This window comes from Saccoglossus kowalevskii, chromosome 19 (assembly GCF_978046115.1).
Source record: "Saccoglossus kowalevskii chromosome 19, keSacKowa6.1, whole genome shotgun sequence".
NCBI lineage: Eukaryota > Metazoa > Hemichordata > Enteropneusta > Harrimaniidae > Saccoglossus > Saccoglossus kowalevskii.
Window position 1 is genome coordinate 28,684,064 of NC_140659.1, and position 17,281 is coordinate 28,701,344.

The 17,281-nt window shown below is 37.1% G+C and overlaps 1 protein-coding gene across 1 annotated transcript; it reads right to left on the reverse strand.

Moving 5' to 3' along the window:
• Positions 1-1,605: 1,605 nt before the first annotated feature.
• On the reverse strand, positions 1,606-15,270 carry LOC100376615 (uncharacterized). Its single transcript, XM_002732728.3, has 7 exons — positions 14,984-15,270; positions 14,580-14,697; positions 13,604-13,770; positions 3,709-4,293; positions 3,197-3,310; positions 3,013-3,084; positions 1,606-2,563 (listed from the first exon to the last, which is right to left on the reverse strand). Exons 1-7 carry the CDS (start codon positions 15,207-15,209, stop codon positions 2,025-2,027), a joined length of 1,821 nt encoding a protein of 606 aa, XP_002732774.2. The 5' UTR covers positions 15,210-15,270; the 3' UTR covers positions 1,606-2,024.
• Positions 15,271-17,281: the final 2,011 nt, after the last annotated feature.

Consider the following 17,281-nt stretch of genomic DNA (forward strand, 5'->3'; position numbering starts at 1 on the left):
CATCCACTTCGTACACAAAAGTGTAGTTTCAGAGAAATAAAAGTCTTATAATAAACCATGTGAAAAATTCATGTGCTAGAGGAGAGATCTTTTGATGATCATAATATTGTAATAGTGGAATGAGATATACATCAGTTATGATTTATTAGAGCGACTGATTATGCAAAACTGACTCATTCAAACCAAATTACTACTGGGACTACATCATAATCGTTAGTTAGCAGTATGTTATTGGTGGAATTAGAAATAAATTAGTTATAATATTATATAACATCTGTGTTTTTATCGAAACTTTAGTGCTTTTGGAAATATGTATATGTTGTTGAAAATTAAGCACATCGTAAACAATTACACATTTTTCAAAATAAGACTGATTTTTTACGGGGACATACATGTGTCATTAAAGCGTTTAATGATTTATGGAATAATGCAACCAATGTAATGCTAGCAGTACTAACAAACTGGAGTGGAAAAATAAAACTATACTTTGGAACTCGACCTGGGAACACTGTCAGTGGTATATGTCTTGAAATTACATTATTCAGAGAATACGTTTGTGTTTTGATATCGCGACTTTATAAAATTGAAATATTGTGTCTGTTGTCATTACGTCATTAACATCCAAACCCCCAGGTTGTAGATAAAATGTTTGTATACTCTTATATGGCCTTATTTATCTACAAGTACAACTGGAAATCGTGGTGAAGTACCTCGTTGCCTAATGGGGTTTGATACATTTTCTGAACGGTGGCAGTGATTCGAATCACATCAGAACATTCGCACATGTAATTTAAACATTACTAACAATGCTTTAACCTAAAACACCCGATTATACACGTTTCATAAGTGATTATGTATACGACAAATACACAAGTTTATAAGAGTAACTAAAACACTTTTCTCGAAAAACTGTTTCATTTTGAAACACTTCAGAAAACAAACACACATGCAATGTTTCAACCTAAAACACCCGATTATACATGATTTATAAAGTGCTTGTTACAGGGAACTTTTGTATTAGCCGCAATGCTTATTATCGAATTGAAAATGCCCACTCACGTCACCATCATCAGTAGACATACTGTGCACGTAGCGATAAACCTTTTGATTTTAGTATTTTCAATTATAAACAGTTTTTATATTCATGTATTTTGTGCGTGTGGTTACCATGTACTTGGCATATATTCATTAACAGATACAATATATGCACAAACTAGATAGCGACCTTATCAATAGTTTCAATTTCTTAGTCTTCATTTTTGTATTTTTCTATTGGCGTAAACTCAATGTTGAATGTGGTTATTAACAAACACCTGTGTGGATTTGCGATCTCATCTAAAACCCTAAGATTACATAACTATATCATTATTTAGGAAGAACAATACAATATGAAAATTATTGAACTTATAATTTAGGTTCACCCCGAACAAAACGAACATACACACTGATGTGCATATCATAAAATCTATGTTATCTTACAATTTTTGAATATTAAATGTACACTATTATTCTGTATATATGCATTCTCAATAAACAGTTATACTCTCCAGTTGCGTTCCCAATACATTCATACATGTACATATAAGAGAGGTCATGATATCTAACTTGAATTTCATGTGCATAGACGGTTACTTTATTTAACCAATAATACAGTATTTTGAGTGATTTTATACATTCATTCATTCATTTCACTCTATAATTAAGCGTAAATCAGTCTTACATTATATCGAGTAGATACATTTTAATATATACTTGTGAAGTGCACAAAATTACATCACTGCCAAACTAGAATAAAGTGCAAATTTGCTACTAGTACATGATAAACCCCATATAATGAAGTGCGTAAATCAACACGCTACATTGTACTTTATACGTATTGTAATATAATTCGACTAATACACTATATGAGTTACTTGGGTTTAAAACTGAAAATATTGCTGGCAGACTATTTCAATTCTTGTGTCATTGGAATTCATACCCTCTTCCGATATGACATATGCTTTCTTAAAAATATAATTTTCATTCTATCGTATTTTCATTATACTTTCAATTATTCTCGGATTTGACCAATCATACCAGCTTATTCCGAAAGCATCTGCATACTCTCTGTTTAAATCAGCATATTGACACTGGTTGTACCACCAGCCACTATGCTGATTGAGGGCGCAGTTTTCATTATTCGCGGTATTGTCCCTATCTTTTGTGCTAAATCTCATATTCAGATGGTGAGATAAACTATCCGGCAAACCACCGCTTATTTTCGAGCCCAACCGTAGCCTATAAAAATCATTTTCGTGACTAATTGAGAAATAATCATACACTGCGAAATCCGTTACCCCATTCACGTTTGTCAAATCAATGCGAAGTTCTTGATGGCGCCCTCTAGTGAGGCGATTCAATTTATCATTACCCAGCCAAAATTCGTCGTTGAGGTCTCCAAAACCTAATTTGTAATCTTTCCAGTCGCGGAAGAATTCTACAGATCCGTCTGTGCGACGCTGGAAAACAGTGTATCCACCACCATCAGTCTCCATATCACAGTTTACGTCAAATGACCCATGACCTGTTATAGAAAAAAAAATACTGTGAATGAGCACACTCTATAGTTGTGAAATTACGACAAGATAAACGTTACAATGAAGGGCGGTGGTCGTCGCGCTGCGCATGTAGACATGTGTTGATAAACATTGATTTTCCCAAACAATTCAATGCGCTATTCTAATGGAAATCACAACTATGAGGTTGACCTGGGCGCGACGCGCATTAATTACCGCCGGTGACTCCTTCGATACATTCCAATCATCTAAAAAATACAATTAAAGCTTGGTAACGTCTCAGTTTGTACTCGTTGATCTGCATAAATGTCAAAGTCGCCATCTTTGTTTATATCAGACCCATATATCTTGCGCATGCATTTATTTTATTTTATTTATCATTGTTTTTAAAATGGCACATACATGTTATTAGATCGTTGTGCATACATCATCGCCTTGGAAATAAAACAATCCTTACCGTCAGGGTCGATACTGTAAACGCCACTGTACTTATAACCAAGATTGGTAACATCCATGCAATCACGTGGTACTAAAAAAGAAAGTATCTTTTGTTTATTCCAGTAATAATTACTTACGATACTGGTTGTAACGTAATACGATCTCACGATTTTGTTGATTAAAATATTTTGTAAATATCTTACCTTTATGGGTTTTACAAATAAATCTATGTTGATTATTACAATTCGCGTCATTCCAACTCCCAAATTCGTTCTTGATTTCAACACAATCTTGTTCGAGATAGTTATTTGGTTGTTCTGGAGAAAGAAGATGAATATATGGTAAGCCATATGCGTGGATTATTTTAAAAATAAATACGTTTATTCGTTTTGTGCTGAAAACACTTAGGAATACAGATGTGAGGAAACATACACGTATCAAAAACGAAACAAAGATTTAATTTTAGCAAATTCAATTGAAATTTTGATTTTTGACTTAGATACTTTATGATTTGAGTGAGTCCGTGTTTCGACAATGGAGACAACAAATTATATATGTATCTATCGGTGCTTTGTTTCATCGATAAAACAGTAAAAAAAATAATTAAAATAAATTGTTCATTTTAGCAACAAATATAAAACATGTCTACAATTTGGCAAAACGTATTAGGGGCTTGACACAAGCAGTACAATCTGCTTGTTTTAATTGTTCTTACCACATACACTCTGAAACGGTACAATAGTCATTGATACTGCTGATATTGCGTTGCTATCCCATGAATACACATTGCCAGTACCAATACAGTCTGCAAAATTGACGCCAATTTCATCTGACGTCAAGACTCTGTTCCAAAGGTTGAAAAGCGAGAATTCGCCAACAAAGGCCTGGGTGTCGACGAAACCTCCTCCAGGCGAATCCTGCTCTTGGCCAAGAATCAATACCCCTCCGCCATGAATGTACAAACCAGTTGACAGACCAGTCCCCTCAGCTGCAAGAACACCGTCCTTGTATACCTGCCATTGTCCATTGATTGAAGTCCAAGTCACGCATGCGTGGTGCCACAAATCATCACTAAGATCGACCGCTGATTGAGCGCTCTGACCGACGACAAAAGGTTTAACTGAATTGTAGTCATAAACTATGAACTCGTTGTCTGTCTGTTCCGTGGCATAGGAGACTGGTGTCCCAGTGTTCGTTGCCGATGACTTCATCCAGAAACATGTTGTTATAGCGTACATATCTGGTAATGTTTGTAGAACAGTCACATAGGAATATGCGTTTAAAACATATTTATTAGTATCTAGATAAACAAAAAAAAAGAAATGGATTACAAACTGGTTGTAAATAAGTAAAAACATTTTAGTCTTGGATAAATCCTACAAATATACTACTTTTGAAGACCAGATTGTTTTTGTTTGTTTTTGCGAATTGGTGTAATAGTTACAATATTGAAAACAACTTGAAGTTGCTAATAACATTTTTCGTTAAAAATTACAAAAACATTTTCTTAGATACGATAATTTAAAAAAAATACGAAATTGACAAATATGAGAAAGATTCGGGCAATGTAACTATGCATTCAATATCAAAGCAATCTATTAAAAATGTCGAAAAATCATCTGTTACCAATAATGTCGAAATATCATGTTACCAAAATAACAAATATTTACCAAAATTGAAGTGATAATTATCAAATGAATAAATCTGAAGAAGTTCACCCGAGGTACCTTATAGATTCAATATGAAAACCATCAGTCTTCACGAAAATTTTGAAAATATAATTTTTCAACCAAAAATAACAAAAGATTCATCAAAATAAGAGAACTGAAGATATTGCCATGGAATTGACAAATTTGGGGAGGAACAACTAAAGATACATTAGTAGTGGACATAAATCCCATAGAGGTGACGCTTTTTAAGCAGTCTAATCCCTGACAACGGTTGCATCATTGTCAATACAATATTCAGCGTTACGCCGCCTATTATATCAGGTCATATAAAATATCAAACTTTATGTCAACGATTTTAAGTTAACATCCACAGATCCTCGGACGATGACCGGCAACCAGTAATATTAACATCTCCGATCTGTCAATGAGTCGACAGTGGAGCTAAAAAATATGACAACCATGCAAACAAACATGAACAAATGTCACGAAAATAACTGTTAAAACTTAGTGTAAAACAATTTCACTACGTCGTAAATATAGTGCGCATGAGAGAATTAAATAACACAAAAAAACATAATAAATGAGCCGTAATGAGGTTAAATGCGGTCATTTCACTTTAGTATGTTTTGTGTGGATTTACAGTTGTGATAAAGTTCTTATAGTATGTGACCAGTGTTCATGGAACACATTAGTTTGATTATTTTAATGTTCCTTTTACCTCTGGTGTGACAAGGGCTCACAGAATCTTGTTATCGAGTTTGAATTATTGTACTTGACAAAAGCAAACGTTTTACCAATATCACCTGTGATGGCGCATTTCATAACATGTGGGTTCCTCTGGTGACCTTTAACCCCACCTGCCATCTTTTGTGCGTTTCTCTGTGGTGACCTTTAACCCCACCTGCCATCTTTTGTGTGTTCCTCGGTGAGTGATTTTTGTCATCCTTATCAAGTTTTATCAAGATAGTTATCCTTTACATCTCACTTGTTGAACTACTTGTACGAGTCGATAATGTGTTACTCTTTGTTGATATGTAATTTTTGGAAGTTTATGATCATTCTTTTGTATCTTTTGATATCTATAAAAAGTGTTGATGATCGTCCCATTGCTATGTACAGGCTGTCGTGTTGCCAAATACTTTTTCTTGTTTTGATATGAATGATATGCATTTTAAAAACCCCACCTGCCATCTTTTGCGTGTTCCTAGGGGTTCGAAGGAGAAATAAAGATCAGCAACGTAGAATCGGTTCATCAATCCACAATTGCAATCTCTGGTGTGTTATGATATTTTCATGTATGATCACCCAAAATTATATATACGACGCGAATCTTCGACTGACCGTCGAGAAGCCCTTCCACAAATGGTGACCCTGACGTGATTGTGGAATTACTGATGATTCGCCGACGATTTTGGTAATAGTTCTCAGTGTTGACTGTTGCTGTGTTTAGCACTTCATACACTGGACATCAAAGACTGGAATTAGGATCTGATTTAAGAAGCTCCGCTGTGTGCTGACATTCCCTGGTGAGCTGAATGAATGCGTGATCGTTGTTTCAAGGTGAAATCAAGACAAGGGATTTTGTTGACATTTTTACTGAACTTCTCAAAATTATTGCATTGCAGTAAAAATACTGAACAATTACATAGCACTTATGATATATTAGATTGAAAAACAAATATTACAAAATTTAGATGTCATACGAGTTAGGGTACACAGTTTTTTTTATGTTGTGTAACATTAACACATACTTGATATTGGTGGTGCTTATAATTTGTTAGCACAGATAGCATTTAAGATTCAAAGTAACAGGTGTCTTGGTGTAGTGACATCGTATTGTATTGTGTCTGGTTACATGTATGTTTTCACTAATTTGATATAGACACATGTAATATTATAGGTCGATGTAGAGTAGAGTAGTTGCCATTTTTCTAAGTAATTTCTTTGTCTTATTAATATCCTCATGATTAAATAGTATAGTATTTCTGCTCTTTTTTTACAATGTCAACTGTAGGTGATCTGAGTGTAGGCAATGCAACGGCACAGACAGAGGCTGGTTACATATCTACCAACAGAGGAAGGGCAGGTCAAGTGACGTTATCTGTGTTAAATGAACACGAGTTGAATAGTCCTAGACATATGCTGGGAGTGGGTGCAACTGCAGGTAACGTGCAAACTGGTGCAAGCCAGAAAGGTCAGCCAATACCCCAACTACATCATCAGACTACATACTCCACTATTAATGCATCTGGTCAGCATACCCTGTTCAGACCGAAAGATGGTTATGTTGGTGCAGGTCCTACTCCAGGTGTTGCTACGACGACAGCTGGTTATAGAAATGCTGTGAGCAAGAATGTTGGCCTGAATCCATTAGCCATGTCAACTCCAACTAACTACCCGATACCACCAAAGTTTGATATGGAGCCAAGAGTGAAAGTGGGTGGACATGACATGCCACAGTATATACCAGGTCAATTGCCTAGTAACCACAATTATAATGATACACCCTCAACACTGCCATACCCTGTTGTTAATCCAACCGCTCCAACCCATCAACCTACCTTTCAGTATAGTGAGGCAGCAAGACCTCAGGCTAACATGATCTCTTCACACCAAATCCGAAGTGTACCTCTATTCATGGGTAGTCCAGACGGTAAGATTCTGATCGAGGACTGGGTAAGGGACATGAACTATTTGTTAAATGCTGGTGCTATGTCATCACATTTGAAGTTCTTGACTATTGTGAGAAATCTTAGTGGCGAGGCTAGGAAACTTGTTCTGAATCTACCACCCAGTCAGCAGACTCCTGAGAAAGCGTTTGACGAATTATGTTCTGAATATGGTGATGTCCGCTGCTCCTTAGACCCTATGGCTGATTGTTATTCATGTATCCAAAACACTAATGAATCTGCTTGTTCATATGCAATTTCACTTGATGCTAGTTTGAGAACCATTGAAGAGAGACAGAATGGTGGATGTCCGCTACCTGACCGTGACTACTGCCTCACTCATCAGTTTATGCGGGCCTGCATGATGAAGACATTTACAATTGTGTGTACCCGATGTAGCCATGGAGTTTGAAGTTTCGCGAGTTACAAGAACAGCTGAGACGTTTATCACATGAAAAGAGGAGAGCTACAGTGACAGTGAAGCCTAAGAAAGCACTGAGTCAACCTGTAGTGATACCTGATACTGGTAAGGCATCTAAACCTGATAAAAGTAAACAAGATGGTGTTGTAAAGTCTGAGATGACTGAGGTAACAGTTGTTGAAACGAATTGGCATGCAGTCAGGAAGAGCAAGCAAAAAAATGCTGGCTCCTGAGCAGCAAATAGAGGCCATGACTTCTAAACCTCAGCCTTGTGCAACATATAGGGGTATTTCAGATTATCAGACTCGCCCCAGTCGCACTGAACCAATTACTTGTTTTAATTGTGGTGAGGAAGGACATATCAGTAGAGGATGTGTTGAACCAAGTAGGATGTAAGAGAATGGTGTTAGACATAATCCTTTAAACGAATAGAGCCTGTAATTGAAGGGCATGTTACAGGTGACCTTGAGACAACCAGCCCTACTGAGACAGTTACTGAGAAGGCATGTCTGAGCCAATCTAATGTACATGGTGTCCCGGAACGAAAGTCTTCACTGACTAATACTTCGATCAATTCACAGCATCAGTTAGTTGGTCCAGCTAATGAGGACATGGTTGTGGTTAATGGTGTGTCTTGTTGTGCTCTTATTGATACAGGTTCACAGATCACTTCAGTTACTGAGACATTTGTCCAACACAATCCTCGACTTTGTCACCAACCTCTGGAGTCTAGTAGTGTTGTCATTGAGGGAGCTACTGCTCACTTGGTACCATATAAGGATGTTATTTTTTTTGTCTTGAGTTTCTTGATAATTGTTATAAAAAGGTGTCCCAGATTTTGTAGTTCCTACTACTGATTATAGGAGTAAGGTACCCTTACTCATTGGTACAAATGTTATTAGGGCCAGTTGCACTCACATGAGAAATACTCTTGGTAGATGCTACCTGACTAAAGTAAGGAACACTTCTTCTGTATGGTACAGTGTCTACAAAGATACAGCAAAGGCTGAAGTTGGAGACCTTGCTGGTTGCATTGGTAAGACCATGTATACTGGACGACGACCATTATCCATTCCAGCTGAATCGGAAGTGCATGTCAAAGGTAGTGTTCCAAAAATGCCTGGAAATCAGTCTTTCACTGTACTTGTTGAGAGACCAGTCGACAATGGTAAACTTGACAGCATTGCAACAGCGAGAAGTTCGAGTAAGGTAGAGGATGGCCAAGTAGTGGTCCGAGTATGCAACCTGTCGGCTAGACCTGTGAAAATTTATTGCAACACTGCATTGGCGTCTTTGCATAGAAATGGGCATGTTGAAGAGGTACTGTCTGCCAACCCAAACGAACCTACAAAGATGTCTAAACCTGCTGAGACGAAACACCAAAGTATGAGAAAACGTACTAAGGGTAAACCTTCAAGTGATCAGCATTGTATGTCACAGTCCGAAACAGCAGTGCAGATGGACATCCCAGGAGTAGATCTAAGTGGTGCAGCAGTCAACAGTCCTGATGAGCTCAGACAGTTATGGGAGTTGCTTGGGCGTAATAATGACGTATTTTCCAAACACTCCCTTGTCTATGGTTGTACCTCTACTGTGCAGCACGAGATCCCACTTATTGATGATAGGCCATTTTGTTTGCCACATCCCAGAATGCCCCCTGCTCAGTATCAGGATGTAATGACTCATCTTAAAGACATGGAGGATTCAGGGGTTATACATCCAAGTAAATCACCTTATGCTTCCCCCATCGTTGTTGTTCGTAAGGAGAATGGTAGTTTGCGAATATGTATCGATTATCGCCAGTTGAACTCTCGCTCAGTGCGGGATGCATATCCTTTGCCAAGGATTGATGAGGCCCTGAAAGCTCTTGGAAAAGCGAAGTATTTTTCTTTACTTGACCTCACATCAGGTTACTGGCAGATAGAAGTAGCTGAGAAAGATCGTTACAAGACAGCGTTCACTACCCTGATGGGTCTGTTTGAAACAAATCGGATGGCATTTGGACTCCAAAATGGACCTGCTAGTTTTTCCCGCCTCATGTGCTGTTTGGGGAATCAGAACTTTTCTACTCTTCTATTGTATTTGGATGACATTGTCTTTTCAAGCACTTTTGGGGAACATTTAACTAGATTGCAGTTGGTGTTCGATAGGCTTAGACAGCATAAGTTGAAACTGAAGGCAAAGCAATGTCATTTCCTTCGTGAGGAGGTTAGATATTTAGGGCATGTCGTTACTGCAAATTGTGTCACTACTGACCCTGAAAAGATTGACAAGGTGAGGGTGTGGAAGAGACCAAATAACCACAGAGAAGTGCTTCAATTCCTGGGATTTACTGGTTATTACCGTAGATTTGTGAAGGGCTACTCTGAAATTGCGGTGCCACTGAACCGACTGACATCTGGGGATGCTCAGAAAAAGAAAGGTAGGAAACGTCAGGAAAAGCTGCCACCATTTGAGTGGACACCTGAATGTGAATCTGCCTTCTTGATGCTGAAAGAGAAGCTCACCACAGCACCCATTCTTGGTTACCCGTACTTTACACTACCGTTCACCCTGTAAATAGATGCGTCTGTTGATGGACTTGGTGAAGTACTCATTCAAAACCAGGAAGGACAAGAACGTATCATTGCATATGCCAGTCGGGGGCTAACACCATCAGAAACTCGATACCCAGCCCATAAGTTAGAATTCCTTGCTTTGAAGTGGGCTGTAACTGACAAACTGAGAGACTATCTCTATGTGTTTACTGTCTGGACTGACAATCCTCTGGTTTATATAAAAACTACTGCCAAGTTAGACTATATTGGTCAGCGATGTATATCTCAATTGGCTATGTTCAATTTTGAAATTAAGTACCGCCCTGGTAAGAGTAATGTTAATGCAGATGGTTTATCGAGAATGCCGCGAGAAGATGTCGCAGAGACGCTTAGAGTAGTCAGTTCAGTGGTGATGAAAAAAGAAGATGGTAATGGTGACAGCAAATCAGAGATATCGATAATGAAAGTTAAGCAGAAAGCAGGTTCCGAGACTTTGCCTGGTTTGTCCTCTCAAGAAACAAGTCTGCTCCAGAGAGATGACCCGGTTATTGGAACAGTGTTGGTGTACAAAGAAATGAAGAAGCGACCAAGTCGACGAGAAAGAGCAAACAAATCTAAAGATACCAATCTACTTTTGAAACAGTGGGAGAGGCTGTGTGTAAGAGATAATGTCTTATATAGGTCCACACACAACCATGAGGTTGGTGAATGTTGGCAGTTAGTTTTGCCTGAGAAATTGAGAAAACAAGCAGTGTCTGGTTTGCATGATGAAAATGGTCATTTGGGCTTTGAGAGAACCATTGACATGGTGAGAAAGCGATATTACTGGCCAAAGATGCAGTCATATGTGAAAGTCGTATGTGAAAGACTGATGTACTACCTGTAAACGATGTGCACTGAGAAAGGCACATCCCACAACTACACGTGTTCCTCTTGTAAATATTTGTACTCGGCACCGATGGAGTTAATCTGTATTGATTTTTTGGCTCTTGAAAGGTCTAAAGGTGGTGAGGAGAATGTCTTGGTAGTAACTGATCACTTCAGCAGATATGCACAGGCTTTTGCTACCAAAGACCAGAAGGCAAAGACAGTTGCGAAGGTTTTGTGGAGTGAATTTGTTATGCATTATGGTTTCCCGAAGCGCATTCATCCTGACCAGGGCAGAAATTTTGAAAGTGCCTTAATAAAAGGACTCAACCCTTGACCCTTCAAAGAAACAGAATTGGAAAGAGTACTTGGGATGCCTTACTCGCGCATATAATGCAACTCGCCATGATTCTACTTGGTATGAACCCTTCTTTTTGATGTTTATCCGACGTGCACGACTGCCTATTGACTTTGCTTTTGGTGTTGAGGACGAGTCAGACAAACCTGAGGTAGATTATGATGCAGGGGCGACTAAAGTGGTCTTATGGAGAAGCACTTCGGAAAGCAGAGGTGTCCAGAGGGTCACAGAAGAGAAATTATGACAAAAAGGCAAAAGATCTGTATACAGGAAACAGAGTCCTTGTGATAGATAAAACCCCTCAGATAGGCAAACATAAACTTCACGATAAGTGGGAACCTGTACCGTATGTTGTAGTGTTGAAACGCCCAGATGTCCCAGTTTACCTTTTACGAACTGAGGATGGACATAAAGAACGCACATTACACCGAAACATGTTGAAACTTTGTACATTCTTGTCCCCAGATGGACGTGACACACATGAAGATAATATTTATTTTAATGAGTTAGTTGAGGACAATAGTGAGCATAGTAGTGATGAGGAAAATAGTGATAGTGAAAGTAGTGATGACTTTGTAACAATTCATACTTTTCCTTGTGGTAATGTAGTAGATAGTAGTGAACAGACGAGTGTGCCTAGGCCAACAGAGATGGATAATAATGCGACACAGGATACTCAAACTTTGGGGATAGCTAAAGATCTGGAAGAAGTATCTCCCCCTACTAAAACAGTGTCAGTAGGTTATGCTGATGTTCATGATGAATATGTAGAGCAGCTGGAGGCAAGGTCTGTTGATGCCGATGCCAAAGAGTCTTATGACCTAAATAGTGTTTCTAATGGTTCTGCTGCTGAGCCAGATAATATGCAAACTAATTCTTTGTTAAATGATAGTCACATCAGCGATGTTAAAGTAACTACACACGTTGAAACTAATTCTTTATTAAATGACAGTCACCTTGATGATACAAATGTAGCAAAGGTTGGATCTGAATCAAAGGTCAGCGGTGTAAATGAAGTGTCTGGGACAGCAAATTTGGAAAGCGAACCTCTACGCTACCCTTCAAGACACAGAAAGGCACCCGATAGACTAGTTTATTATAGTATGGCTTTAATATGTAAACTACAACTGAGGAGACAAAAGTTAAACTAGTGGTATTGTTAGTGAGAGTATTGCGTTTTATCCTATTGTTTTGCATTCAGTTTATATGACCGAGAGTAGTTATTGTGTTCTTTCCTTGCCTATTGGTAGTGTATGTTGGACATCTATAGAATTTGGATTTGTGTATGCTCATCATCTATAGCCAATGTACTTTCTTTCTGAACTTCGTCTGTAACTTAAGTTAGGAGTGTTGAACGACAAGGATGTCATTTTAGAAAGCCAGGGAGTATGTGACCAGTGTTTATGGAACACATTAGTTTGATTATTTTAATGTTCCTTTTACCTCTGGTGTGACAAGGGCTCACAGAATCTTGTTATCGAGTTTGAATTATTGTACTTAACAAAAACAAACGTTTTACCAATATCACCTGTGATGGCGCATTTCATAACATGTGGGTTCCACTGGTGACTTTTAACCCCACCTGCCATCTTTTGTGTGTTCCTAGGCGAGTGATTTTTGTCAACCTTATCAAGTTTTATCAAGATAGTTATCCTTTACATCCCACTTGTTTAAATACTTGTATGAGTCGATAATGTGTTACTCTTTGTTGACATGTAATTTTTGGAAGTTTATGATCATTCTATTGTATCTTTTGAGATCGATAAAAATTGTTGATGATCGTCCCATTGCTATGTACAGACTGCCGTGTTGCCAAATACTTTTTCTTGTTTTGATATGAATGATATGTATTTTAAAAACCCCACCTGCCATCTTTTGTGTGTTCCTAGGGGTTCGAAGGAGAAATAAAGATCAGCAACGTAGAATCGGTTCATCAATCCACAATTGCAATCTCTGGTGTTTTCATGTATGATCACCCAAAATTATATATACAACGCAAATTTCCGACTGACCGTCGAGAAGCCCTTCCACAAGTATATTATTGAATATAATTGCTTCCATACATGATTGTCTTAACAATTAACATACCAGATTTCCAATAAGTCCTGTCTAATGGAACTCCACTCGACCACTTATACTGGCCTTCCACTTCTTTATCATTCAATCCGATCCAGAAGTGTACAGCGCCATCATCGTCTACTTCGTGATGTTTCAACTTATCAACAACGAAATCACGTTCACCTTCTCCACTAATACTGAAATAAAGTACAGTCGTCAAATAAGTATCAGTTTTGAATATTTAAATATATTATAACGCAGTGAATAATTACTATGCTATATTTTTTGTAAGTTATCAACGATTTTGTTTGTATCAGAGCAAACAATAAGTTAATTTACAATCATAAGAATGTATATATATATAAAATTTCAACAATGTTAAAACAGTTTAATTTCATTACATTATTAAATTAATCATTACGGTCATTCAGATTTCCATAATTTGTACACTATGGTTTTATGTTTGCATAAACATGGTCAAAAAACAAGAAAACTCTTTGAAATGCTATTTATATTGCATTAAATAACACATTTACATAGATTGTTAAAATTTGTTAAAAAAATGCCATTTTTTTCGGCATTTTGTCGCAGGATTTTCTCTTAAAGTAATTGTACTTAGTAAAAACACAAAACAGTTTATGGCATATATCCAAACTAGAATTGGGTAGCACTCTTACTTTGACACTATTTTAACCATATTAATTAGGACGAAATGAACGCGAAAGACCTTTAGAGTATATTTGATTGTTTTACAAATACATTCCCAAACTGTCAAGATAAAAAATCTACTACCGGAGATAACCCCAGCTTGTTTTGTAGATAACAATTCTGATTTATTGCTTGTGATGAAACATCAACTTTGTTATTTACTCAATTAATAATTATATAATTTACCATTTTGTTTGAGAGTAAAGTAAAACAATTGCAACACTGTTTACAACAACATTTAGATTTAAAACCAAATAAGCCGGTGACTGAAATATCAGCGGAAACAAGATATACTGACCTTAACAAATCTGAATTGCCTTCAGTTTCACACCAATAGCGGGCATCGTTCCAAGTCTGTTTATCTCTACTGAAGTAATAACAATGACCACTGAACCCATACCACCCACGCCGACATCCTGTAAATGTAAGTCGTACGAATGCGGGAAATGGTGTCATGATTACAATGGTGAAGAATACAGATTCTAAGACAATATGGCTGGGTCGTATGCAAAATGTCGTTCAAAAGTTCAACTCGTATTCACGTGAAACCATTCTCTAAATGCATAGAAAACTTTAGCAGTAATTCGTATTATATCTCTCAAATCATCTAAACAATGCACCGTTATCGATACCTATACTGTATCTGGTATACATTCTATAATAATATATATATAGTATATACGGAAAACAAGTGTAAAGTACCTCGTTGAAAATCGAAAATCTCCGTTTTTTCTTCAATCTTATCAAGAATTCTTGTCAGTCGGGTTTCGAAGCTTCTCAATTCATCAGTGCAGTATTTGGCGTCTAATTCTGGCGAATTGTACACCAAACATTGAGGTTCATCCTCACCGTCCACGAGTGCTAAAATACAGCTTCCAAGGGAAAGTAACATCAGCAAAACGAGAACGATGTCGCCTAACACATGCATGTTCACTTTTGTTGAGAACTACTGCAAACGTTTGTAATGCATCTGTCTATCTAAACGATGGTTGGCTAATCTAGACCACGTGGTATTTATTTTACATCTAAATCACATGACGAAATTGCTATGCCCTCTAAGGGATTGGTCAGTTACTTCGGCCTGGGGGGGGGGATCTATTCCATTTTGCCAGCTGTAAATCTCAGTTGACCCACCCCCTATCAAATAAAAAAAAAGTGGGTGACACCCCCCCCCCACCAACATTATATTATTATGTGCTTATGAAAACAAAGGAAACTTTGATTTTTGCTTAAATTTGTGTTGGATTTTGGTATTCTACAGAGCAAAATATGCATATTTAAAAGTTAAAAAAACTATTTATTTATTTTTTCATCATTTATTTTAATTTATATATCAGCATTTTCACAAATTTAACTTTTTTGATTTGCTGAACAAAAACTGTCACTGCTCTTTGTACTAATTGCTACATGTTGTCTTTCCGTCTCCTGTTATAATTGGATAAATCCAGTAAATATTTTATACAATGGTGACTTCAGACTTTAAATAAATAATCAGCAGCACATGGACTTGGGATGTGTTTAAAACTTAACTGTATAATTGGGATTCTAGCCGCATTGCATAATCTGTTAGTTATTTGGCAACTTTAACCTCAGAATATTTAGCCTATAATATTTTTGCATCAACAAATTTATAGGCAATATAGGTAATAGTTATTATTAAGAACACATTTGTACGATTAACTTTTTTATCGTTTGTTCTGAAATAAAATTTTTAAAAATATATGCATGAGCGCGTGTGTGAATTATGGAAAACATGATATCAAAAACAGGGTGACACCCCCTATTGGCACAATCAAAAACAGGGTAACCCCTCTCCCCTACCGATCCCCCGACCCCCCCCCCCTAGGCCGAAGTAACTGACCAATCCCTAATGGGAGATGTATACTGATATGTTTCATAGTCATTACACTTATGATATATCACCATGTGTTACACATGGTATAACTTGATCCTATATAGGTAACGTGACTTCTGTCAGTGGTGTTCATACACATGTTTTGCTTTGATTACCAATTAATAATGAAATACATATATTCAGCGTCTTCAATCACACCAGAAAGGATTGTTTTGTTTTATGTTGCCAGTTAGTTTGACGCACTAGAAAGTGGTCTGAAATGGATTGTGCCTCATTGTGTATTTCAGACAACTACGCATGTGCAAGCCTTGTAGATGTCCCTTGCCATGGTTCAGTTATTCATGATTTTTGTATTAATATTGTTTCGATGTAAAGTTAGCCTTTTTAGTTTCCGTTTGATTTTCTCCCATTTTATTTATTTATTTATTTTTTTCCGATTAAACGGTGATTCAGAACGAGCACGTTTTTTATTTGCATTTCTCACTTTTTCACTTTCCATCACACTTTTTTTCTCCACATTTCGTGTTTGTTTTTTTCAGTTTCAGTTTGCATTTCTTGAGTACCGCTTTTCTATGTTTCTATGTATTCTGCATATTCACCTTTTCATCAATGACATGTGTTACATTGTTATCATTCTTATCATTGTTATTTACGTTATTATTTGCTCACTGATAGTGATTGGTTCTGTGTTCCTCACATTTGTCACACGATCACCGTTTTGTGTATCATTTGACTGTGGACAAATAAACTCATCCGTAGAGACATCAATATTGTAAACCTGACCATCGTGCGGTATTGGCAGAAAACCATTAATATTGACATCTTTTAAATACAGTCTTTGAAAGAGACTGGGCGGGTTTCAATTTTGGCACTTTACAGCCAAGTGGAATTGAAGGAATTACAGTACCGAGCAAGGCCAGAGCAGTCACACTGGTTCTTTTTGCAAGGGGAAAATAAAAAACTATATATTAACAGAACCACGAACTGAAAAAAGTGGTTAGTTATTCATTATTCAGTGAACAAATTGCGACACTACAAACCAATATTAATTCAAATTGCTGTAACTTTTCCGAAATATTTATTAATGACCTACCATTATTTCTTAAAAATTGTTCCATTGATATGTATGCGGACGATCAAATTCT